This window comes from Mustelus asterias, chromosome 23 (genome assembly GCF_964213995.1).
Source record: "Mustelus asterias chromosome 23, sMusAst1.hap1.1, whole genome shotgun sequence".
In the NCBI taxonomy this organism is placed as follows: domain Eukaryota; kingdom Metazoa; phylum Chordata; class Chondrichthyes; order Carcharhiniformes; family Triakidae; genus Mustelus; species Mustelus asterias.
Window position 1 is genome coordinate 44570325 of NC_135823.1, and position 25307 is coordinate 44595631.

At 41.6% G+C, this 25307-nt stretch overlaps 1 protein-coding gene across 2 annotated transcripts; it reads right to left on the minus strand.

The window, feature by feature from the left end:
• Positions 1-6934: 6934 nt before the first annotated feature.
• On the minus strand, positions 6935-23733 carry ints15 (integrator complex subunit 15). 2 transcript variants are annotated; one of them, XM_078240407.1, is made up of 8 exons: positions 23210-23733; positions 21124-21321; positions 19431-19652; positions 18280-18445; positions 17407-17937; positions 16224-16263; positions 14018-14061; positions 6935-7471 (listed from the first exon to the last, which is right to left on the minus strand). In XM_078240407.1, exons 2-8 carry the CDS (start codon positions 21313-21315, stop codon positions 7452-7454), a joined length of 1215 nt encoding a protein of 404 aa, XP_078096533.1. In that variant the 5' UTR covers positions 21316-21321; positions 23210-23733; the 3' UTR covers positions 6935-7451. The 2 variants fall into 2 exon arrangements, with proteins under 2 accessions (XP_078096533.1, XP_078096534.1); XM_078240408.1 differs by lacking the exon at positions 14018-14061 and having other exon boundaries at positions 23210-23298.
• Between the last annotated feature and the right edge of the window lie 1574 nt (positions 23734-25307).

Here is a 25307-nt window from a genome sequence, read left to right on the forward strand (position 1 = left end):
CATTTAAATAATAATCCATTTTGCTGTTATTCCTACCAAAATGGATGACCTCACATTTATCAACATTGTACTCCATCTGCCAGACCCTCGCCCACTCACTTAGACAATCTATATCCCTTTGCAGACTTTCAGTATCCTCTGCACACTTTGCTCTGCCACCTATCTTAGTGTCATCTGCGAATTTTGACACACTACGCTTGGTCCCCAACTCCAAATCATCTATGTAAATCGTAAACAATTGCGGTCCCAACACTGATCCCTGAGACACAGGTCACTGATTGCCAACCAGAAAAACACTCATTTATCCCCACTCTTTGCTTTCTGTTAGTTAACCAATCCTCTATCCATGCTAATACATTATCCGTAACACCGTGTACCTTTATCTTTTGCAGCAGTCTTTGGTGCGGCACCTTGTCAAATGTCTTCTGGAAATACAGATACACCACATCACAGTTCTCCACTGTCCACTGCACATGTAATGTTCTCAAAGAATTTCTCCAAATTAGTCAAACATGACGTTCCCTTTATGAACCTATGCTGCATCTTACCAATGGGACAATTTATATCCAGATGTCTCGCTATTTCTTCCTTGATGATAGATTCAAGCATTTTCCCTACTACAGAAGTTAAGCTAACCGGACTATAGTTACCCGCCTTTTGTCTATGTCCTTTTTTAAACAGTGGCGTCACATTTGCTGTTTTCCAATCTGCAGGAACCACCCCAGAGTCCAGCGAATTTTGGTAAATTACCACTAGTGCATTTGCTATTTCTCCCGCCATCTCTTTTAGTACCCTGGGGTGCATTCCATCAGGACCAGGAGACTTGTCTACCTTTAGCCACATTAACTTGCCCAACACTATCTCTTTTGTGATAATGATAGTTTCTAGGTCCTCACCTGCCATAGCCTTCCTGTCATCAATTTTTGGCATGTTATTTGTGTCTTCCATTGTGAAGACCGACATAAAATACCTGTTCAATGCCTCAGCCATTTTCTCATTTCCAGTTATTACATCCCCCTTCTCATCCTCTAAGGGACTAATGTTTACTTTAGCCACTCTTTTTCGTTTTATATCTTTGTAGAAACATTGATACCGCTCTGTGAATACAGTATTAGACATGTGTGAATACAGTAATATTTGCTGTGAATACAGTATAACATTGCAGTGTGCATCCTGGAATATTATAGTTGTGAATACAGTCATATTACACCTGTGTGAATAGTAATTTTACACAGCTATGTGAGTACAGTAATATTGCACAGAACACAGTAATATTAGACTGCATATATGAATACTGTAATATTAAACTGGTATGAATACTGTAATATTACACTGATATATGTGAATACAGTAATATTATCTTTTGAAGGAGAGAGCTGATTGGCGGTGATTTAACCTGAGGAACACCACACCTCAGGTGAGGGGCAAGGTTAAGAAGATGGGACCCTCATGAATATCTTCAGCTGGTATGGGAATTGCATCCACACTGTTGGCATCACTCTGCAGCACAAACCAGCTGACCAGCCATCTGAGCTAACCGACCCCCACAGTGATATTACACTGGTGTGTGAATGATATGATGTTAAGCTTACAGTTACCTGTTTTTGTCTCCCTACCTTGTTGAATAATGGGAGTTTTGCAAACCTCTGGGACTTTTCCAGTATTCTTGGAAGATTACTACCAGCGCATCTGCTATCTCTGTAGCTACTTCCATTAATATTTTAGAATGCAACCCATGAGTTCCATGGGACTTATCGGCCTCTCGCCCCATTAGTTTCCCTCGTATCTTTTATCTGATGGTGTTATTGTATTTATTTCCGCCCATCTCCTAGCTTTTGCTTCTTGACTAGTTCGTATTTTTGGAATGTTATTAGTGTATTTCACCATGAAGACTGATGCAAAATATTTATTTAACTCCTCTGCCATTTCCTGGTTGCCATGATGTGGCGATGCCGGTGTTGGACTGGGGTAAGCACAGTAAGAAGTCTCTCAACACCAGGTTAAAGTCCAACAGGTTTATTTTGCAGCAAAGCTTTCGGAGCGCTGCTCCTTCATCAGGTGAGTGATGAGACTCACCTGATGAAGGAGCAGCACTCCAAAAGCTTGTGCTGCCAAATAAACCTGTTGGACTTTAACCTGGTGTTGAGAGACTTCTTACAGTGCCATTTCCTGGTTCACCATTATTTCCCCAGTCTCATTCAGTTCGGCCTCTCTCTTCCTTATCTATCTAAAGAAGTTCTTACTTTCCATTTTTATATTACTTGTTAGTTTTCTCTCATTGTTTATCTTCTCTCTTTATTTTTTGGTTACCTTTGGTTGGTTTTTAAAACCTTCCCAATCTTATGGTTTATCACTAATCTTTACATTGTATTAAACCGAAAGAGAAAAAAAAGTACTGACTTCCTTGGTTAACCATGGTTTATTTATCCCCTTCCTCGAATCCTTCTTCCTCACTGGAATATATTTTCATTGTGAGTCATGAACTATTTTCATAAACGTTTACCATTGCTGATTAACCACCTCTGCCCTCATTTCTTTGTAATTACCATTATTTAAGTATAGCACAGTTGTTTCTGACCTAAGTTTTTCACTCTCAAACTGAATGCTAAATACCACCATATTATGGTTCCTGTCTCCTGGGGATTTTTTTACTCTGAGACTGTTTAAGTTTGTCTCGTTACATATTACTAGATCCAAAATAGCTTAATCCCTAGTTGGATCCACAGCATACTGGTCTAGGAAACGGTCCTGAATACGCTATGAATGCTTCCTCACAGCTACCTTTACCAATTTGATCTTTCTAATCACATGAAGGTTAAAGTCATCCATGGTTAATGCACTGCCTTTTCTACGTGCCCTCATTATCTCCCGATTTATTTAAAGTTTATTTATTCGTGTCACAAGTAGGCTTACATTAACACCACAATGAAGCTACTGTGAAAATCCCTGAGTCGCCACACTCCAGCACCTGTTCAGGTACACTGAGGGAGAATTTTAGCATAGCCAATGCACCTAACCAGTATGTCTTTCGGACTGTGGGAGGAAACTGGAGCACCCAGAAGAAACCCACACAGACACGGGGGGGAGGGGGGAACGTGCAGACTCCACACAGACAGTGACCCAAGCCGAGAATCGAACCTGGTGTTGTGAGGCACTAGTGCTAACCACTGTGTCACCCTCATTCTCCAACCTACAGCATAGCTGTTAAGGGCCTATAGTCCCACTAGTGTTTTCTCCCCCTTATTTCTTACATCCATCTAAATGGATTTTACTGTGAGCTGTACTACCAAGAGACATCTCCAAGTCTGCACTGGATGGTCTCCTGCAGCTATCTATCATGGATGAGTTAAATGAATAATCCTCAACACTTGAGTTAGAATCATAGAATTCCTACAGTGCAGAAGGAGGTCATTGGCTCATCGAGTCTGCACCGACAACAATCCCACCCAGGCCCTATCCCGGTAACCCCATATATTTACCCCGCTAATCCCTCAAACCTACACATCCCAGGACACTAAGGGGCAATTTAGCATGGCCAATGCACCTAACCCGCACATCTTTGGACTGAAAGAGGAAGCCAGAGCACCCAGAGGAAACCCACGCAGACACGGGGAGAACATGCTGACTCCGCACAGACAGTGAACCAAGCTGGGAATCAAATCCAGGTCCCTGGAGCTGTGAGGCAGCAGTGCTAACCCCTGTGCCGCCCCAGTTCTAGAAGACCGTAGCCTGCTTAGCAAACAGAAAAACACCCAGACGGGACAACCATTCGGATGCCAAAAGCCCCAGCTCAAGGATACTTACAAGCTTGACATAAATGCCCTAAACATCAATTATTGCACCTTGGAGTCACGAGCTGACAACAGAGGAAAACGATGACATCTCCTGTGGTCTTGCATGCACCACCACAACAGGTGTCAAGGTCAAAAACAACCCACAATGTCAACTGATAGCTTTGTGTGTGACACATGGGATAGAATATGGCTCTCAAGGATTAGCCTCTTCAGCTCGCCATTAGCAAAAGTGAAAACATCCCATCCGAAATGGATTTGTTTGCTGTGAGCCCATCTTCTTTCAATGATGGAAAGATACTGGAACATGATAAGTATGTTGAAGCGACACATCTGGCAGAGATGTGAAGTAATTAATTGTCCACAAAAGTCGGTGCAATTTTGTTCATTTCCGTGGTGGAAATTCAGGAATTGCAGCTTAATTTGGACATAGATTAATTCCATTTCCATTGACAGGATCCAAAGTATTCTAGGTCATACTTGTTTTAATTGGTCGTTATTCAATTAAGACAGATCTCTTAAACAGATGTATTTAACATAATTAGAACCATGTTCATGATCTAATTGGTCACATTTTGGCACTTAATGTAATTGATCATGACCACAACAGATGAGCAGTTCTATGAATAATTAGGTAGTCATGTTAATCTATATCAACACCATAATCACAGTTACACTTGAAATTGGTGTCTTTCTAGTTTTAAGCACTTTTCAGCAACGATGAATACAAACTGACAAAGGCGGAAAATTTGTGGAAGGTAGAATACTTGACCAAGTTCAAGTTACAAATAACTTCAGACTTTTTTTTTCTCTCATGTTGAATGACTCTGCCAGAGACACTACTTGAGAAATCCTTTTTATTCCTTATTTATAGGCTAGATGATTCTGCTCAAACATTTGCAGCAAGTCATCTGAGCAATGACAACTGAATTTTTTAAATGGTCATTTCCAAAACACTCCTTCATTCCAGAACTACAGCGTTACTTATTATTGTGACCAAAATATGCCTTCCATGTTGGCACGGCGACACGGTGGTTAGCACTGCTGCCTTACAGCGCCAGAGACCCGGGTTCAATTCCCAGCTTGGGTCACTGACTGTGCCGTCTGTACGTTCTCCCAGTGTCAGCATGGGTTTCCTCCGGATGCTCCGGTTTCCTCCCACAGTCTGAAAGACGTGTTAATTAGGTGCGTTGGCCATGGTAAGTTCTCCCTCAGTGTAGCCGAACAAATGCCAGAGAGTGTGGTGACTAGGGGATTTTCACAGTAACTTCATTGCAGTGTTAATGTAAGCCTACTTGTGACACTAATAAATAAACAATGTACCCTTCATACAAACCATTTTAAAAAATTGTTTAGATATAAGTAACAAATCCACTGTATTTAAGAGGTGGTCAAAAAAAACAATGGCTGCGATTTTTTGACCTCACTTTGCCTGGCGCAGATTGTACCAATCCCAAAAAAATGTGCAGGCTTAAAATTCGGTTTTGTGCCCAGCCCGAAATGGTTTGCAATCGTCCAGGTTCCTTTGCAGTGACGCAAACCTGGATCATGTCCTTTATTTAGAGTAGCATTTAAATATGCTTAGCCCATTCGACACCAGATTCTGCCAGCTCCCACGCTCTTCCGACCTTCGGGCACGTAAGAATCACCATTGGTCTCAAATAGAGGAGATCAGGCGCAATGGCCACACCGGGGATTTGGAGGCCATTGAAGCCTCCAAGTGATCGGGGACATGGTGCCCAGTGCCAACCCGGGCACTGCTCACCAGTTGGCAGTCAAAGGGGTGGGGCCCTGGGTGTGGGTTATGAAGGGGGAGTGTGGTCGTGCAGGGGTGGAGCATATAAGGGGTACGTTAGGGTCATGATGTGGGTCCTGAAGGGGACCCTGCTGGGAGGGCCCCGATGATGGCGATCAGTGTTGGGGGGGGGGGGGGGGGGGGGAACATGCTGCCGATGAGGGGGAGAGAGGGGGTCTCCTGAGAGATCGGCTGAGCGCTTTGCAGCCGGGCTCACCAGCATGTTTAACTTCCCCCCCACCCCCACTTCCCAAAATCAGCACGCAACTCACTGCTCTCACAAAAAATGACAAGTTTGAGATAATCGAGTCTGGACCGTGCCTGACAGCCCACATGGATTGCTCCAGTTGTCTTGGTGTTATGACACTTTATTTTCTTCTGAGAAAATTCCACCCAATATATTTTCTCCAATTTGAAACCGTAGCAGCGAAGAGTAATAATCCCTTATTGTGACTGTAGTGACTTACCTTTGATCTATTGTATATAAGCCTCGTAGCAAACAGGGGTTAACTGTTATTTGCGACAATGTTCTTTCTTCCTCTCCTGAAAGTATTGACTTCTTGTTGGGATTTTGTCCTTCACCCTATGATTATACCTTGTGTGTTAATCTAAACAGGCGAGTCTCAGCAAGCTATTAAACCATGGTGGTTGTCAAGGCTAAACTCAAGCCTGTCCTCACCCAAAGCACACTGTTGCTTTTGTTAAGAAAGACTAACTCAGCAAAGACGAGGTTGGATCCATCTCAATAGACTGAAACATTAAGAGAGCTACAAAGTTTAATTTTGATACGTCTCATCTCAAGCCAACATGGATAAGACCATTTATCCCCTTAAACCTAACCAAGGACTGAGACCAAAAGCAAAGAAAATGTCCTCGGTAAACAAGCACTGCTCTGAGCAAGAACACCTATACCAGCTACTCACTCAGAAGCAATGCGTACTTAAAATGTACAGTGGTTTCACAAAACGTGTTAACTTAAAAAAATTGAAACAAGAAAGTGCTGCGTTATTGCTACACAAGACCCAGAAACAACCACTGGAGATTTACAAAGAAAATTACAGCACAGGAACAGGCCCTTCGGCTCTCCAAGGCTGCACCGATCATGCTGCCCGACTGAACTGAAATCCCTTACTCTTCCAGGGACCATATCCCTCTATTCCCATCCAATTCATGTATTTGTCAAGACGCCCCTTAAAAGTCACTATCGTATCTGCTTCCACCACCTCCCCCGGCAGCGAGTTCCAGGCACCCACCACCCTGTGTGTAAAAGACTTGCCTCGTACATCTATTAATCCTGAAATAACTGTTAGTCATCAGAGCAGACAAGAGGACACAACACACCTTTTTTAAAAACACCTCTTTATATAAAAAGGTTCGGTAGACAACGAAATTTGACAATGTACGCAAGTAAACGATATTAATTTACAGATAATTAATAAATGGATGCAATTAAAAACCTTTGTCTTTTAAAACTGTGGTAGCTTCCTAGATGTGAAAAAGTCTCAACCGTGTTATTTCTGTACATAAAAGTTGTAAACGTCATTAAGAAATATAAAACGCGCAGTGGGTTGCGACCAATCCATTTTATCTTCATTGATAGTACAAATTTTCAGTAAAAAAAGGTACTGAAACAATATTCCACAATTGGTTTGATTGTATAAGTATACATATCCAAGGAGGTAGCCCATTAAATTCATTGTAATGGACAATCCTTTATCGGATTGGTCTATATGAAAAAGCCATACCCGGCATATATGTCTGCACTGGGTGAGTTGAATACATAGGATATCCAGAAGGTGGTGCATGGATATGTGGATAGAATCCTGGTGGCAGTGCAGTATGTGGAGACTGTTGTACTGGTCCAGTTAGGACCAACTGAAGCAAGCTGTTAAGAAAACAAAAATCATTAGTACCTAAACATGTTTCTTCTCCTTTAATTAATAACCTTTCGAACTTAACATTTTAATACTAATTATGAGCAAATGATTAAATATCTAGCTCACATTCATTTGCTCTGATTCAAGATGAGCCACATTCAATTTTGAATTAGTAAATATAAATGAGTAATAGATGCTGTCATGGCTCATGTGATCCCAATCCTCATATTTGCATGGCATTTGCAGGTGTATTTTAACTTGAGCATTCATTAGTAAAATGAAAAGCAGTGTGTGCAAGCGTTTTTCAATTGTTAGTTGCTTTGTTGGTAACTGAGTGGTGTGAGGTGTTTAAGTAAATACAGTTTCCTACATACTGTATTAAATTTTCCACTATGATTACTTTGTGCGGTTAAAAAAATGTCACTGTAGCCACTCCTGTGGCTAGTCAGCAATTTCTATTGGATGGTACCATGTTATAGCATGTTAAATTCACAGCCATCAGAATTTCAATGCTAATAATGTACACACAAAAAAAATACCTCAAGTGCTATAAGCTACAGGCCGGGTGCAGGAAGGTGGGATTAGAAAGGACACCTGGATGTCCTTGGGCTGGCATGGACAAGCTGGGCTGAATGACCTCCTTCAGAGCTGTAACTTTTCTATGGTTCTATGGATTATACTGGGATAAACTGATGCTTCACAAATAGAAATGTTAAATATTTATATATTTATAATAGGAAACAGACACAGAGCGGGAGGTTTTCTTGAAGATACATCATCGCTAATGAAATTCTCAGAATCAGGAAAGGAAACCTTGTTTTCAAAAATCCACTAGGGTAATTCTATGGAATTTATAATCCCATAAAATGAAAACACGAGCTTCCATCGATCATACTTGACGGGGGTTACAGAATCTAGTATTACTTTGAGGTGAACAACCTGGGGTTGGCTCCAAGGAATACTAAAATGGGAGATTCTAGGAACACTCCCTCATTTCCGGAATCGTTGGGAAAAGGATTTGGAATCTGGGGCAATAGGAAATGAAATCACAAGAATTCTCAAAGAAGCATTTGAGGGATTATGCTGCACTGAGAAGGATTGCAGGATCTTGATGTGGAAGACAGGAAAAAAGTCTGGGCAAGGAGATCCTGGGCTTCAGCAGAAGATGGGGTGGTTTTGGAGCATTGCTAGCTGCCAAGATGTGGCATATGGGATAAACGGGGTCCCAAATTCATGCAGGGAAAGGTTTCATGAAATTCAGACGCACAGTTTTGGTCTTATTTAAAGCAACAGGCCACTATCCCTGCCGTTTGTTCCTCCACACCAGGTACATCTTCCAACATTTCCCAAGGGTGGCATGGTGGCACAGTAGTTAGCACTACTGCCTCAGTGCCAAGGACCTGCTTTCGACTCCTGGCTTGGGCCACTGTCTGTGTGGAGTCTGCACGTTCTCCCCGTGTCTGCGTGGGTTTCCTCCAGGTGCTCCGATTTCCTCCCACAATCTGAAAGATGTGCTGGTATGGTGAATTGGTCATGCTAAATTCTCCCTCAGTGTACTCAAAAAGGTGCCGGACAAAGAACAATACAGCACAGGGACAGGCCCTTCGGCCCTCCAAGCCTGCACCAATCATGTGTTCCTAACTATTTGACCATCCATTTGTATCCCTCTATTCCCAGTCTGTTCATGAGTGTGGCAACTCGGGGATTTTCACAGTAACTTCAATGCAGTGTTAATGTAAGCCTACTTGTGACAGTAATAAATAAATTTCAAACTTTAAACCCGTTACATTTTCCAGGTGAAGCATCCATTTATTTATACTTCAACTGCTACTCACAATGCGGTCAGCTTTGCACTGTTACAGAACACCAAGCATCACCCCAGCCTTCTGGTTGCTTGCTATTTCAATTCACCATCTTGCTCTCCTGCCCACAGTTTTGTCCTTAGCCTGCTACATGTTCTACTGAAGCCCAAGGCAAGCTAGAGGAACAGTGCCTCATCTTCACTTTACAGCCTTCTGGACTCAGCAATGAGTTCAATAACTTCAGACCATGAACTCTGTCCTCCATTTTAAATGTTATTGCTGCCCCCAACTCCAGTATTAGTCGGCATCTTGTTCTCACCAGTGTTGACCTTTATTCTGCTATTCCATGTCTGCGTGGGTTTCCTCCGAGTGCTCCAGTTTCCTCCCACAGTCCAAGATGTGCAGTTAGGTGGATTGGCCCTGCTAATTTGTCCCTTACAGTATCCCAAGATGTGGGTGTGTAGGTTAGGAAGATTAACGAGTTTGATTTTGTGAGCTTGTAGGGATAGGACCTGGGTAAGATACTTTTTGGAGAGTTGGTGCAGACTCAATGGCTCAAATGGCTTCCTTATGCTCTGTAGAGATTCTATTCACACCTACTCTGAACCAGTCCTGTGTTTCTTTAGTTTATTTATTCATTTATGGGCTTCATTAATTGCCCATTCGCAATTGTCCTCGAGGTGGTGGTGATGAGCAGTCTTCGTAAACCACTACAGTCCCCGAGGTATAGGAACAGCCATAGTGCTGTAAGGTAGGGAGTTCCAGGATTTTGATCCATCAACATTGAAGAAATGGAAACATATTTCAAAGTCAGGATGTTAAATGACTTGGAGAAATACTTCCAGATAGTGGTGTTCCTGTGTCCGCTGACCCTGTCCTTCCAGACAGTAGTGGCTGTGGGATTGGAAGGTGCTGTCAAGGGCATTTTGTGTATGGTACATACTTAGTCGGTGGTGGAATGCTTGTGGAACATTTGTGGAACAGATGCAAACCAAGTGGGCTGCTTTATCCTGGATGGTGTCAAGCTTCTTGGGTGTTGTTGGAGCTGCACTCATCCAGGCAAGTGGACAGTATTCCATCACATTCTTGACTTGTGCCTTGTAGACAGGCTTGGGGAGTCAGGAAGTGAGTTCTTTATGTATGATTCCTAGCCTCTGACCTGCTTGTGGAGCCACAGCATTTATATGGTTAGTCCAGTTCAGTATCTGGTCAAAAGTAACCCCAAAAGATGTTGATAATGGAGAAATTCAGCAATGGTAAAGCCATTGAATGTCAAGGGGTGATGGTTAGATTCTCTCTTGTTGGAGATGGTCACTGTCTGACATTTGTGTGGCGTGAATATAACTTGCCACTTGTCAGCCCAAGCATGGATATTGTCCAGGACTGCTTTCAGTATCTGAGGAGTCGTGAATAGTGAACATTGTACAATCAGCTGAAAATGGTTGGACCAGGGACACTACCCTGAGGAACTCCTGTAGTGATGTCCTGGAACTGAGATGATTGACCTCCAACCATCACAACCACATTGCCTTGCGCTCCATGTGACTCCAACCAGTGGAGAGTTTTCCCCTGATTCCCATAGACTCCAATTTCTTGGTTTCTTGATGCCACATTCGGTCAAAGGCTGCATCGACGGCAAGGGCAGTCACTCTCACCTCACCTCTGGAATTCAGCTTTTTTGTCCATGTTCAAACGAAGGCTGTAATGAGGTCAGGAGCTGAGTGACTCTGGTGGAACCCAAACAGTGCTTCAGTGCGCAGGATATTGCTAAGCAAGTGTTGCTTGAAAGTGGTGTTGAAGACCCCTTTACTGATTGAAAGTAGACTTGGGGCAGCAATTGGCTGGGTTTGATTTGTCCTGTTTTTTTTATGTACAGGACACAACTGGGGCAATTTTCCACATTGCCAGGCAGATGCCAGTGTTGTAACTGTACTGGAACAGCTTGGCTAGCAGTGTGGCACGTTTTGGAGCACAAGTCTTCAGTACTATTGAACGGCTTAGATAGGATGGACGTAGGGAAGTTGTTTCCATTAGCAGGGGAGACTAGGACGCGGGGGCACAGCCTTAGAATAAAAGGGAGTCACTTTAGAACAGAGATGAGGAGAAATTTCTTCAGCCAGAGAGTGGTAGGTCTGTGGAATTCATTGCCACAGAGGGCTGTGGAGGCCGAGACGTTGAGCGTCTTCAAGACAGAAATTGATAAATTCTTGATTTCTCGAGGAATTAAGGGCTATGGGGAGAGAGCGGGTAAATGGAGTTGAAATCAACCATGATTGAATGGTGGAGTGGACTCGATGGGCCGAATGGCCTTACTTCCGCTCCTATGTCTTATGGTCTTAATATTGTCAGGACCCATAGACTTTGAAGTATCAAGTGCCTTTCAAGTGTTGCTCAATAGCGGTGTTGATGATCCCTTACATCACTTTACTGATGACCATGAATAGACTGATGATTTGATTTATTGTCACATGTATTAGCATAGTGAAAAGTATTGTTTCTTGCGCACTATACAGACAAAGCATACCGTTCATAGAGAAGGAAAGGAAAGACTGCAGAATGTAGTGTTACAGTCAGAGCTAGGATGTAGAGAAAGATTAACTTAATGCGAGGTAGGTTAATTTAAAAGTCTGACAGCAGCAGGGAAGAAGCTGTTCTTCAGGTCGGTTGGTACGTGACCTCTGACTTTTGTATCTTTTTCCTGACGGAAGAAGATGCAAGAGAGAATGTCCAGGGTGTGTGGGGTCCTTCATTATGCTGGCTGCTTTGCCAAGGCAGCGGGAAGTGTAGACAGAGTCAATGAATGGGAGACTGGTTTGCGTGATGGATTGGGCTACCTTCACGACCTTTTGTAGTTTCTTGCGGTCTTGGGCAGAGCAGGAGCCATACCAAGCTGTGATACAACCAGAAAGAATGCTTTCTATGGGTGCATCTGTAAATGTTGATGAGAGTTGTAGCTGAGACGTCAAATTTCCTTAGTCTTCTGAGAAAGTAGAGGCATTGGTGGGCTTTCTTAACTAAAGTGTTGGCATGGGTGGGAGAGACCTAGTACAGGTTGTGGGTGATCTGGACACCTAAAAACTTGAAGCTCTCGACCATTTCCACTTCGTCCCCGTTGATATACAGGGGAATGTTCTCCTCTACGCTTCCTGAAGTCGATGACAATCTCCTTCGTTTTGTTGACATTGAGGGAGAGATTATTGTCGCCGCACCAGTTCATCAGATTCTCTCTCATTCCTGTACTCTGTCTCATTGTTTGAGATCCAACCCACTACGATGGTATCGTCAGCAAACTTGAAAATCGAGTTGGAGGGGAATTTGGCCACACAAAGGGGTATAAGGAGTATAGTAGGGGGCTGAGAACACAGCCTTGTGGGGCAACGGTGTTGAGGATGATCGTGGAGGTGGTGTTGTTGCCTATTCTTACTGATTGTGGTCTCTGGGATAGGAAGTTCAGGATCCAGTCGCTGAGGGAGGTGCCACGGCCCAAGCCACAGAGTTTGGAGATGAGTTTTGTAGGAATAATGGTGTTGAAGGCTGAGCTGTAGTCAATTAATAGGAGTCTGACATAGGTGTCTTTGTTATCTAGGTGTTCCAGGGTTGAGTGCAGAGCCAGGGAGATGGTATCTGCTGTGGACCTGTTGGTAGGCAAACTGTAGTGGATCCAGGTAGTCTGGGAGGCTGGAATTGACTCATGCCATGACTAGCCTTTCAAAGCACTTCATAATGATGGATGTCAGAGCCACCGGACGATAGTCATTGAGGCACGCTGCTTGGCTTTTCTTAGGTACCGGGATGATGGTCATCTTCTTGAAGCAGATAGGGACCTCAAATTGTTGGAAAGAGATTGAAGATGTCTGCGAATAACTCCGCCAGCTGATCTGCGCAAGATCTGAGTGCTCATCCGGGTACCTCATCCGGGCCAGTCGCTTTCCGTCGGTTGACTTCCAAGAAAGCTGCTCTGACAGCAGTGGTGACCTCAGATACTGGTTCTTCCAGGGTGGAGGGCATGCTCTCGCTGACCTCTTGCTCAAAATGGGAGTAGAATGCATTGAGCTCATCAGGGGTGCATTGGAGCTGGCCGAGTTGAATTTCTTCCTCAAGTACTATCATTACCACTCCTTTTGCCTTCAGTTCCATGACATCTTTGTCATTTAATCTCCCCTAACCTATCGCTGAACTTTTCTCTTTTTGCCCCACCTGCTGCTGCTGCCCCCGCACCCCCAGCATAAAACGCATTATATTCCTGTCTCTCTTCCAAAGAGTCATATTGGACTTTGTTTCTCTATGCACAGATGCTGCGAGTTATTTCAATACTTTGTTTTTATTTCCAATCACCAGCATCTGCAGTATTTCGATTTTACTTCCCAATCACCAGCTGGTTCCCATAGTTAAGTGCCAGTTTTCTGCTTTTCAAAATTAATGGACAAAAAGTCATAAGTTTGGAGTGAGCAATATCCTGGTACAAACACATCAGGTGCACCAGGAGCACATTCGCTACACCGGCTGACTTATACCATCTTAAATGAATATAAGTTGTTATAAATTGAGAGACATTATGCCATAAGTGTTCAATGTTCATAGTTTCCAAATTGTATATAAAAATTAAGTCTCAAACATGATTCATTAACTGAATATACATAATCAAAAGTAATGATTGACTAATAAAAACCCCACTCAATAAACACAGCCTTGGTTTCCTTCACAACCAACAGAAAAACATGCACAGCTGTTAGTCTTACTGTTACCTCTCACCTAACAGCTGTTTCAGTTCACACATACTTTTTTTGACCAAGTTCCTAATAGAAAAGCAAATTGTCACAATGGTAAGGTTTATAAGATCACGTTTTGGAACTGTAGCTTTCAAGTTATGGTAAATGAAGTCAGCCATGATACCAGTTCTGCCAACTGCTTGACAGTAATCCTGAGTGGTTCGACTGTTAGAGATCAAAGGAAGGATTAGATTGTTTTATGAAGAAGGTGCCAGTTATTTATTTTTGGAGACTATGGTAGCAGTCTCTAAGTTTACAGAGTAGACCCTGAGTCTCCCAAGTCCAATAAAGGTGTTGTTGGTAGAGAGTTGAAACAGTTGTGCTGTAAACTGTCCATTTACTTATAAGAGAAAGGGGGTTGGGGTCAATAATTAATTAGCAGCTCTACTTGGATGCAAGTTTAATGTATTCTACATTGGTAAGGGGAAAGCGGCAGGAGAAACCATTTTTGAGATCAGGTTACGGACTTCCCTACAAATCATTAAATATCAGACTGATGGCTAGTATATTCAGCACGGAAAAGAGGCCATTTGCATTTGTGAGCTACCCCACAGCCAAAATGGGAGGATCAGGAGAATGCATCTTGCAACCTTCCAAGAATGCCAGATTATTCTTCCTGGCATGGCCAGTGGAAGAAGAATCAAGCTTTATTGCTAGTTGTGGATTTCTAAAAATCTCTCAAAACTGAAGAATGCTCTTGGAGACGGCCACTCAGAATTACTGCTTGGTGATATGGGAACCCACAGGAAGCTGGGAGTTTGCTAAAAGGAATGCAATTCCATGGACAGTCCAATTGGTGGTAATCATAAAGGGAAACTGCACTTTCTATAGTTTAAAAAGTTTACGTTGCCTACAAAAAGAAAATATTTAGTCAATCATGCTTTTTAAAAATTATTTGTTCAACTTAAAGTTTTAAAATGTGAAATATTGTCTTAATCTTTTCAGCTATTAACTGGAGGTTTAATTTCTTTTAAACATCATCAGTTTCTATAGACAACTCAACAAAATTGTAATGTTTTATCAATTCATCCATGTCGGAAATAAAAGTTTTGAGAATTCAATCTCTAGCTTCATTCAAATTTCTTTGGACAAAGCAAAGAAATCCACAAATCATCACAGGATGAGTAAATATAGACTCTCAACTCATCTCAATCCATAGATTGCATGCTGACAAATTCTGAAAAATGTACACCCTCAGAATATACTGTGATTGAAAAATCGCTCAAGTGTGATGGGATAAAATTACCCAGTTCAGAGAGATAAGGAAAAACTTTACAGTGGTTAGCACTGCTGCTTCACAGCTCCAGGGACTTGGGTTCGCTTCCCGGCTTGGGTCACTGTCTGTGTGGAGTTTGCACATTCTCCTCGTGTCTGCGTGGGTTTCCTCCGGGTGCTCCGGTTTCCTCCCACAGTCCAAAGATGTGCGGGTTAGGTTGATTGGCCATGCTAAAATTGCCCCTTAGTGTCCTGGGATGCGTAGATTAGAAAGATTAGTGGGTAAAATATGTAGGGATATGGGGGTAGGGCCTGGGTGGGATTGTGGTCAGTGCAGACTCGATGGGCCGAATGGCCTCTTTCTGTACTGTAGGGTTTCTATGATTTCATTAATTGATGCATTCATTACAGCCAAATAAAAGACAATTCAATGTTATTTTGAAATACGTAATTTTTGATTTTTCCGCCTCTGAATATTTGTCATTAGCCAAAATATCTAAAGGATAAAAATATTCAGAACCAGCTTGATAAATCTGCCCCATACTTCACTCTGTGACTAAAGTGTGGAACTACAGTCACAAGATATTATTGCTAAAATTTAATTAAAAGTTTGGTATACATCACTAGATACAGGCACAGCTAATTATGATAAAAGCTCATTGGATATTGCACTTTTGAATTACATTTTTCATTGACAAGAATGAAAGGTTTTAGTATTAAGGATATCTTCAGGAGTTTTAATTTCCTCTCTTCACAGTGTTTAATAAGTTAATGTCAATTTTGTGTTATTTTAAACTATGCAGAGAATATTACTTGTATATGTTTAGTATTGTGTTCACACAGAAAATTCATCTTCAAAGTTTATTGGTACTCAAGTTAGAACACCAATTATTCAAGAAATTAATAGATCCAATGCTTATCCAAGAAATTAAGGGATCTTCATAACTTCATAAACAAAATATTTACATACTTACTTGTTATGTGGAAGTGCAGAGCAGATAGATCGTAAATCATCTGGAAAATTAAACAGGAGGTGAATGTAAACTAATATAAAGAAAAGCAAAGTAATCCATAGCAAATTTAGCTGATACTATAAAATTTATGAAATTACAATATTTTTGCAACTAATGATTTAAATTATTTTATAGCGGATAAACTTTGCATTTGCCGTCAAGTAGGAAAACGTTTCCAGACTCTACCAAAGCAACACTTGAGCTAACCATTAGCAGTGGGTGAATTGCAGAAAGTTGGCATGCAGGTGAAACATGTAATAAAAAAGGCAAATGGACTCGAGTATAAGTGTAGTGTTGTTGCAATTGTATAGGGTGTTGGTGGGACCACATCTGGAGTAGTGTGCCCAGTTTTGGTCTCCTTATTTGAAGGAGGATGCAGTGGCATTGGAGACAGTTCAGAGAAGGGTCATCAGATTGATTCCAGGAGAGAAAGGATTGATGTACGAGGAGAGATTAAACAGTTTGGGCTTATACTTGCCGGAGTTTAGAAGGATGAGAGGAGATCTGATCGAGGTATATAAAATTTTAAAAGGGATCGATAAAGTAAATATAGACCAAATGTTTCCTTTTATAGGGCAATCTAGAACAAGAGGTCACAGGTACAGGTTGAAAGGTGGTAGATTTAAAACTGAGATGAGGAGGAACTACTTCTCTGGTGAATTTTCATTGACTGATTTCAAGGAGATAGATTTCTAATTAAAAAAGGGATAAGGGAATACGGGGAATAGGTGGGGATAAGGAGCTGTGGGGAACAGGTGGGGAGGTGGATTTGAGATCAGGGAGAGATCAGCCATGATCTGACTGAATGGCAGAGCAGGCTCGAAGGCCAGAATTTGCCTACTTCTGCTCCCAATTTCTATCTGTCTTACAATCCTCTGAAAAAAGATTCAACCTAAGCTTATTCAGACTTAAGACTCAGAACTCACCACAAAAGGAAATTATGGCAACATGTAGCGTACCACACTGTGGTAAAGCATTGTTAAGATTTTCTGTTTCATGTTTTATATAGGCCAAAAGTCAAGTAAAGGAGTATAAATAATGGAATTCAACTTGTTGGAAGTATTTCACTTACTGGACATAAGTTTCTATGTTTTAATTATCTCAGGAAGATAACAATGAATGTTCAGCACACAACTTTGCTTACCTCTAGTACACAGTAGTGCTCCTGATGCAATACCAACTTGCAGGGCCTGAGCTAATCTATCCAATGTGAGCTCAATCTCTTTCACAGGATTTGTAAGATTGAGTTCTTTAACTAATTTGTTAATGTCTCCAACAAGCCGATCCACGTGATCAAACATGATGAGCTCCAAACGTCCATACAAGTTCTTTTCTGTTAAATGACCTTGAAGTATCATAAGGACCTGAAGAACACTTAAATGCAACTTTGAATAAAGGATTTTGAAGTCATTTTTTGCATCATTTTCAAGCTCCTTGCACATTTTATTGCTGTTTCCATTCATTAAGGATTGAGCTGAAGAAGTTTTGCAGTTCCTTTTGTAGGCCAAAGGTGCAAGCACACACCAGCGTATCAGGCCTGGGAGTGGCGTGAGCTCCAAAAAGCCACGGGGGAGGTTAGCAGGGCCGTTCAAAAACGTAATCAGTGTCAACCGTGGATCATCGTACACCCAAGATACAACCATCTCCAGTAGGTCATGAGGAGGAATCAGGTCATCTGCAACAAAACATTGGCTTAGAGAAAATACATTACAATATAAAACAAAGTCAACCTTCACCAATAATGCTGCATGAATCAGAGGAACTTCCTGTGATTAAATGCAATGTATACAAGAAATAAACTTAGCAGCAAAAGCAAAAGACACCGAAAGCAAATGACGAAACAACATTTTTTCTATCTTTCCATCAAATGCTGCCTAATGGGACAACAAATTGGATATCAGTATAACTATTATCGAATAGGGAAAGGGAGTAAATGATTCAGGAAATATTTGATATTAAAATTTTGAAAAATAAAAATAAATTCAGGCAAAAATAATTAACATGTCCAATACCATACCTGTTGAGAGGTCATATAACGCAGTGACAGCCGTGATCAACTGACAGCAGAAGCGAGGGCTGGCATGAACAATTCGTTTTAAGGTCTGCACTGATCCTGGCACCAAAATGCAGTAGTCCTCAGCAAGGACCTTAGCAAGTCTTACACAGAATACTGCATGTGTTCTCTGCAAAACCAGCCACAGACACAAATATTAAAACATGCCAATAAAAGGAATACGACAGACTGCAATTTAATTCCAAACATTCCAGGAATAACAAGACTAGACATCAATAAATACGATAAATGTAATGGATTATTTCAAATGTATTTCAAAAAGTAAAGTTGCAAGTGCAACGGTGACCAATCAATCCTGATATTTATTGCCATTGATTTAACTAGAGCCAAACAATAATTAAAATTCAGGACTCCAATCTTATATACTTGCAACCCAGAATTTTCTTCTTTCATGCAGTCAACTTCTTTTATGCAATGCAGAACCAGCAGACTCTGCACCACCATCCTCCCACCACCCCCATAAAATATTAAAACTAGGAAGTACAAGGAAGGCTAAAACTTGCCTACGCTACTTGCATTCATTGTCACTGGGCAACATTTTGAACTTCTTTTAAATTGGGTGGCACAGTGGTTAGCACCGCTGCCTCACAGTGCCAGGGACCTAGGTTCAATTCCCAACTTGGGTTACTGTATGTGTAGAGTCCCACGTTCTCCCCATGTCTGCATGGGTTTCCTTCGAATGACGTGCCAGTTAGGTGCATTGGCCATTCTAAATTCCCCTCAGTATACCCGAACAGGTGCCGGAGTGTGGCCACTAGGAGATTTTCACAATAATTTCATTGCGGTGTGAATGTAAGCCTACTTGCGACACTAACAAACTTTAAAGTGATGTGGATCTTGGTGAAGCCACACCTGGAAGTGCGGTGTTCATTGGTCTCTGTATGACAGACAGGTTTTATAGGATGATTGCAGCAAGTTTAAACAAGGGGTGCAATGCAAATTCATGAATTCAGAGGGTGAAATGATGAGGACATGTTGTCTAAACCGAGTCATTTAGTCCCCGGAGCAGACAAAGACAAGGAGTGACCTGAGATCATTAAAAGTTTAACACTCATATATAAGCTTTAAATTCAAATCCTAATCATGAATCATACCTGTAACCACAAAGCAGTACATTCCAAGATGGGAACTCGGCAGATTGCTATTGCCATGGATACAAGTTTTCCCAACATCGCCAGTCTGTTTTCATCTGCTTTATTACCCTGGGGTCCAAACAGTGCAGAAAAGATGATCTGTCGAACTGCATCTTTACTTTGTTCTTGGAAATAGCTGCACATGATCTCCAGTAGCTGCAGCTCTTGTAATGAGCTCAACCTCTTGCAGAAAAGAAATAAAGTAATCAATAGAGAATAATACTAAGCTCCCTCAGAAGACACCATAATAAAAACAAATGTAAAAAGCAGAGGGAAATATAGCAACTCGACCAGCATCGACAGATAAAACATGGGCGGCACGGTAGCACAGTGGTTAGCACTGCTGCTTCACAGCTCCAGGGTCCCAGGTTCGATTCCCAGCTCGGGTCACTGTCTGTGTGGAGTTTGCACATTCTCCTCGTGTCTGCGTGGGTTTCCTCTGGGTGCTCCGGTTTCCTCCCACAGTCCAAAGATGTGCGGGTTAGGTTGATTGGCCAGGTTAAAAAAATTGCCCCTTAGAGTCCTGGGATGCGTAGGTTAGAGGGATTAGCGGGTAAATATGTGGGGGTAGGGCCTGGGTGGGATTGTGGTCGGTGCAGACTCGATGGGCCGAATGGCCTCCTTCTGCACTGTAGGGTTTCTATGATTTCTATGAGATCAATGTCTTGATCCCATTTTGGAACTGCTCTGAAGAAGGGTCTTTACTTGAAACATTTATCTGATACTGATGTATCTATTGCATTTCCTATTTTTAATGTTAAATTCCCACTGTTCATAATTTTTTTAAAAATTCGTAGCTAAATACATGCCTCAAGAAAATATTTCGTTCGAAATTGATCATTTTCTGTGTGTTTACAACCGGTTTTGGATAACCATGAACATGAAATTCTCTATATCTGTCCACCACATCTAGAGTAGTGTGTCCAGTTTTGGTCTCTTTATTTGAGGAAGGATGTGGTGGCATTGGAGGTAGTTCAGAGAAGGTTCACCAGATTGATTCCGGGGATGAAAAGGTTGACGTAGGAGGAGAGGTTGAACAGTTTGGGCTTATACTTACTGGAGTTTAAAAGGATGAGAGGGGATCTGATCGAGGTATATAAAATACCAAAAGGGATTGATGGAGTAACCATAGACCAAATGTTTCCCCTTGTGGGGCAATCTAGAACAAGAGGTCACAGGTACAGGTTGAGAGGCGGGAGATTTAAAACTAAGATGAGGAGGAATTACTTCTCACAGAGGGTGGTGAATTTTTGGAACTCGCTGCCCCATAGCGCGGTGGAGTCTGAATCATTAAATGGTTTCAAGAAGGAGATAGATACATTTCTGATTTTAAAAAACAGGTCAAAGGGATATGGGGAACAAATAAAGGTGGATTTGAGACCAGGGAGAGATCAGCCACGATCTGATTGAATGGCGGAGCAGGCTCCAAGGGCTGAATTGCCTAATTCTGCTCCTAATTCCCATGTTCCTATGCAATCAAATAATTGATGGGTTGAATTAAAAATTCTGGATATTAGCTTTAGACCATATAAGTAGGTTGAAAAAGAACATGCACATGTTTTTAAAACTAAGTGGAAATCGCACCAAATATGTAACCGGAAATCTACATCACTCTTCAAAGAAAATGTCAAACAGTCTGCATCTTTTAACTTACTTTTGGCTGAGTATTACGTTCTTTTGAAAGCTGAAATATAAATTCCTCCACAAGCTCAATGGTGGACTTGTCAACCAGTGGACCTGGTACATTCTGCAGCTGGCTACTAAAGAAGATATCTAAATGATATAAGAGTTCTTTTGCCGCACTTAAAGCATCCCGCCTCAAAAGTGAATGGCGTATATCAGTCATTCTGTCCTGCAAGCAGAAAAAATACACTTCCAGTTCCACTTCTTCAGTTCTGAACAATTACATGCCATTATTTTTTAAATAGTTAAGCTTTCATGCTCAACGAAAGGATAACAAAAGGGATAAGAGATTTTCTAACATCTTAAAACGCACAACTTCAGATCCACTAAATTTTAAATTAAAATTGTAAAATCATGTTGGAATTTCCCTTTTTATTTTTGTGTACAGTTTGATCAAATTAATACAAAAATAGTTTCCATATGGCAATTCTTGAGCAGTTTTCTGCTGTGGACTCACTCACAAGAAATTGAAAACAAGAATACACCAAGTTTAGAGATATACTGTTAAAACAATGTCATTTGAAAAACATACTGATGCTGTTAACACAGTGCATTGGAATAGCAGAACCTAGAATCATGAACAGGGAGGGATAAGTCTGATCGACCGATTTCTCCCTACAGTGAATCACTTTATTTAATATATCCATCATAGAAAGCACAGAGTAACAGCCAGACATCTCACAGAGGAAGTGAAAATTACTGAAGATGGATAGTCTCATTCAGGCACACTCACATTCAATAGCAGCCAACTGAAGATGGCAGTACGTTGGCAGTTATTCTCTTATATGGCCCTTTCAAGATATGGGATCTACATGATTCATAAAGTAGTAAAATGGGGGGGAAAAACTAAACTCTCCAACAAGTTTTGTTTTTACAAGTTTGTTGTCATTTCTAATTGGCTGTTGGAGATTTGAAAAAGACTAGGTGTAACGTGAAGCAATGGCACAACAAAATTAATGGAGGCCAGGGACTAAACACAGTTGCTTAATGGCAACTGTACAATGTCATTTCATTCGGGTTCAAAATAAATCAGTGAACAATGACTAAGGAGTTAATTGTTTTGTATGGACCATTTCATTTTCACACTTTCGAATGATACTGATGAATTGCAGAAAAGGTGTTCCATCCATTGTTTAAAACACTACTTTATTCAAGAGTTGATTAACAATCTGTTATGTTTTTAATTAAAATAGTTTCACCTTCAGTGTTGCTTAATATAACATTCTCCTATTCAAACAAAACCTCCCAGAATTTGCCTTTGAAATGCCCTAACTTGGCAAATGGAGGAAGTAAGGCTAGTGATGGCTTGTTCAGTATGGGAGCTGCTTCCTCAGCCGTATGCTTACTGAGAGTTGGCAGTTATTTTTACCTGGTGTTGTTTAAGAAGGAATTCTCAGATACACACCTGGGACCTAAACTCCTTCAATAGATTCCTTTTTCAATGCAATAACTAATAACTTTCTGGCTCATTAGTTATTATATTTTTACCCAGTTTATTTGCAAGATTTAGTGCAGTGAAAATCTGATTTACATATCCATTGTTCTGAGGGGGGCAGAAATTCCTCTAAACTTAACCCTGAAAGAAACCACCCGGAAGGGATGGAGAGGTTGCAAATAGCTGTGGAAATGTTAGTTCTCTAGAAAAGGAACAATAAAAAAGTGCTGACAGAATCATTGCCCCTCATCCTTGTGCTTACTGAACTTGCTTTGTTATCAACAGACAAATTATTTATTTTATTATCTGTACCAATCTGTCTCCAGCCTCACTCCCACCCCCTGTTCCTCCCCCAATTTCCCCCCTCCCCCCAAATTCCTCAATTCCCCCCTCCCCCCAAATTTCCCGTCCCTCCTCAATTTTCCCCCCTCCCCCCAAATTGCCCCGTTCCTCAATTTCCCCCTCTCCCCCCAATTTTCCCCTCAATTCCCCCCTCCCCCCAAATTTGTCTTCTCCACAACATCCCCTCTCCATCTCCCCCAGGTTACATTCTCAGGCCGGTCTGGGGCTCCGCTCTCGATCAAAGTGAATACTGCCGACCTGACCTCCCCGGGTCCCTTACCCGCTGTGGCCGCCGCCGCTCCAGGGCCCTCCGGCCGCTCGCACTCTCTGTCCCCGGGCCCTCCGGCCTCTCTCTCTCTCCGGACTCTCCGCTCCCGCAGGGTGTGCCGGGACGGACGGTGGCCGAGCCGCACCGAGTGGAAAAAGCGCTGCAGCTGCTGAGAGTCAGAGTGAGAGCAGCAGCAGCTAGCTCCCAGTCACAGCCTCACTGATCAACAACACCAACACTTGTTTCAGATGTTTACTACATGTACTTATTACAGTTTTTATTTAATCTGAAATTGCTGGCATTTATTTTCAAGGTTCACTTTGATATTTGATCTGTAAAATAAATTGATAAAATTTATATTTGGTCTGTAAAATAAATTGATAAATTTGATATTATAAACACTTGATCTGGAAATCATTTCAAACTCCTGGTGCTCTCCAGGAGGCCTCACCTCAAATTATGTGAGGATTTCTTTTTTTAAAAACTGCTCAGTCACCATTCACATGTCAATCTGGAAAACTGACTACACCCAACACACCAGCTTCACAAAAGGGCATTCCTCCAGAAAATTCATGGATTTCAAATACCTGTAGTACAGACTGACAGCATGAGAGGAGGAACTGTACTGAACAAGGATAATCTGAGTTTGCAGCTCCAATGCAACATTTGATCATTTTTTTAAAACCCTGAGGCACATAAACTATGTTCAGTTTAGTAGTTGCTGTGGCAAGCAGCAGGAGTGGAGAGGTTGAGTACTGAAGTTGTGAGATTGAGCTTCTACTGAGATCAGGGAACACAATCTGAGGAACGTTATGACACTTGATTTTGTGCCTTTTTTAGGCCACTGAAATCCTACCAATAAAGTAAAATTATTTTACTTTCTGAAGAATTACAAATATTTCAAGTATGAAAATAAAACAATGTAAAAACTTCAATACAATTTAACTGGGCACTGTTCCCACCCATAAAAGGATCGAGAACGAGAGGGCACAGGTTTAAAGTGATTCGCAAAAGAAAGGAAATGTGATGTGAGAAATAACTTATTTTACACAGCGAGTGATTCAGGTCTGGAATGCACTGCCTCAGAGTGTGGTGGTGGTGGTTCAATCAAGGAATTCAAGAGGGCATTAGATGATTACTTGAATAGGAACAATGCACAAGGATACGGGGAAAAGGCAGGAGAATGGCACTAAGCTTGGAAAACCAGTGCAGATACAATGGGTCGAATGGCCTCCTTTTGCACCATAATAAGTCAGTGATTCTGGGTGAGGTACAATTATCAGATTAAAATTACCTTCATAACAATGAAGACAAAAGACAAACAATGCTTATTTATTCACTATGAGGAACAGGAGTGGGCCATTCAGCCCCTCAAAACAGTTCTCTCACTCAAATATAGTCCAAAGATGTGCGGGTTAGGTTGATTGGCCATGCTAAAAATTGCCCCTTAGTGTCCTGGGATGCATAGATTAGAGGGATTAGCGGGTAAAATATGTAGGGATATGGGGTAGGGCCTGGGTAGGATTGTGGTCGGTGCAGACTCGATGGGCCAAATGGCCTCTATCTGTACTGTAGGGTTTCTATGATTTCAATTAGATCATGTCTTACCTATATCTTAATTTACCTGCCCTTAATAGCCTTGCCTAAAAGAAATCTAGCAATCTCAATTTTCAAATAACCTCAAAACGTTGTATGGGAGAGGGTCCTAGATTCACTATGCTTTATGTGAAGAAGTATTTCCTGACATCATCATTGAATAGCCTGGTTCTAATCTTGAGGTCTTGCCCCTTTGCTCTGGACATCTTCACCACAGGGAGTAGTTTCTTCGTGAGGTGGTGCCTTTTGGTAGGAAGAATAAGCAGGGCAAGTGCTGTTTAGAAAAGAAGAAGCAGCTGTGTAACGGGATCTGGAAGTCTCACTACACAAATCACTAAAAATAGAGATGCAAGTTAATGAGGGCCTCAAAAATGCAAACAAAGCATTGCAGTTATTATTCAAGGGGCTGGGCACTTTTCTCTAGAAAAGAGAGTGTTTGGGATGATGGGATGGAGATCTTTAAGATTACGAAAGGATTTGATAGGGTAGACACTGGGGATATGTTTCTGCTTCT

What these genes read in the sequence shown, in the direction of transcription:
- ints15 (XM_078240408.1), bottom strand. Translation starts at nt 21,315, where the DNA reads ATGACTGATATACGCCATTCACTTTTGAGGCGGGATGCTTTAAGTGCG. An exon ending in AACGTAATACTCAGCCAAAA is followed by an intron (nt 19,653 to 21,123) that starts GTAAGTTAAAAG and finishes CTTTTCTGCAAG; the next exon opens with AGGTTGAGCTCATTACAAGA. An exon ending in GTACTGCTTTGTGGTTACAG is followed by an intron (nt 18,446 to 19,430) that starts GTATGATTCATG and finishes CTGGTTTTGCAG; the next exon opens with AGAACACATGCAGTATTCTG.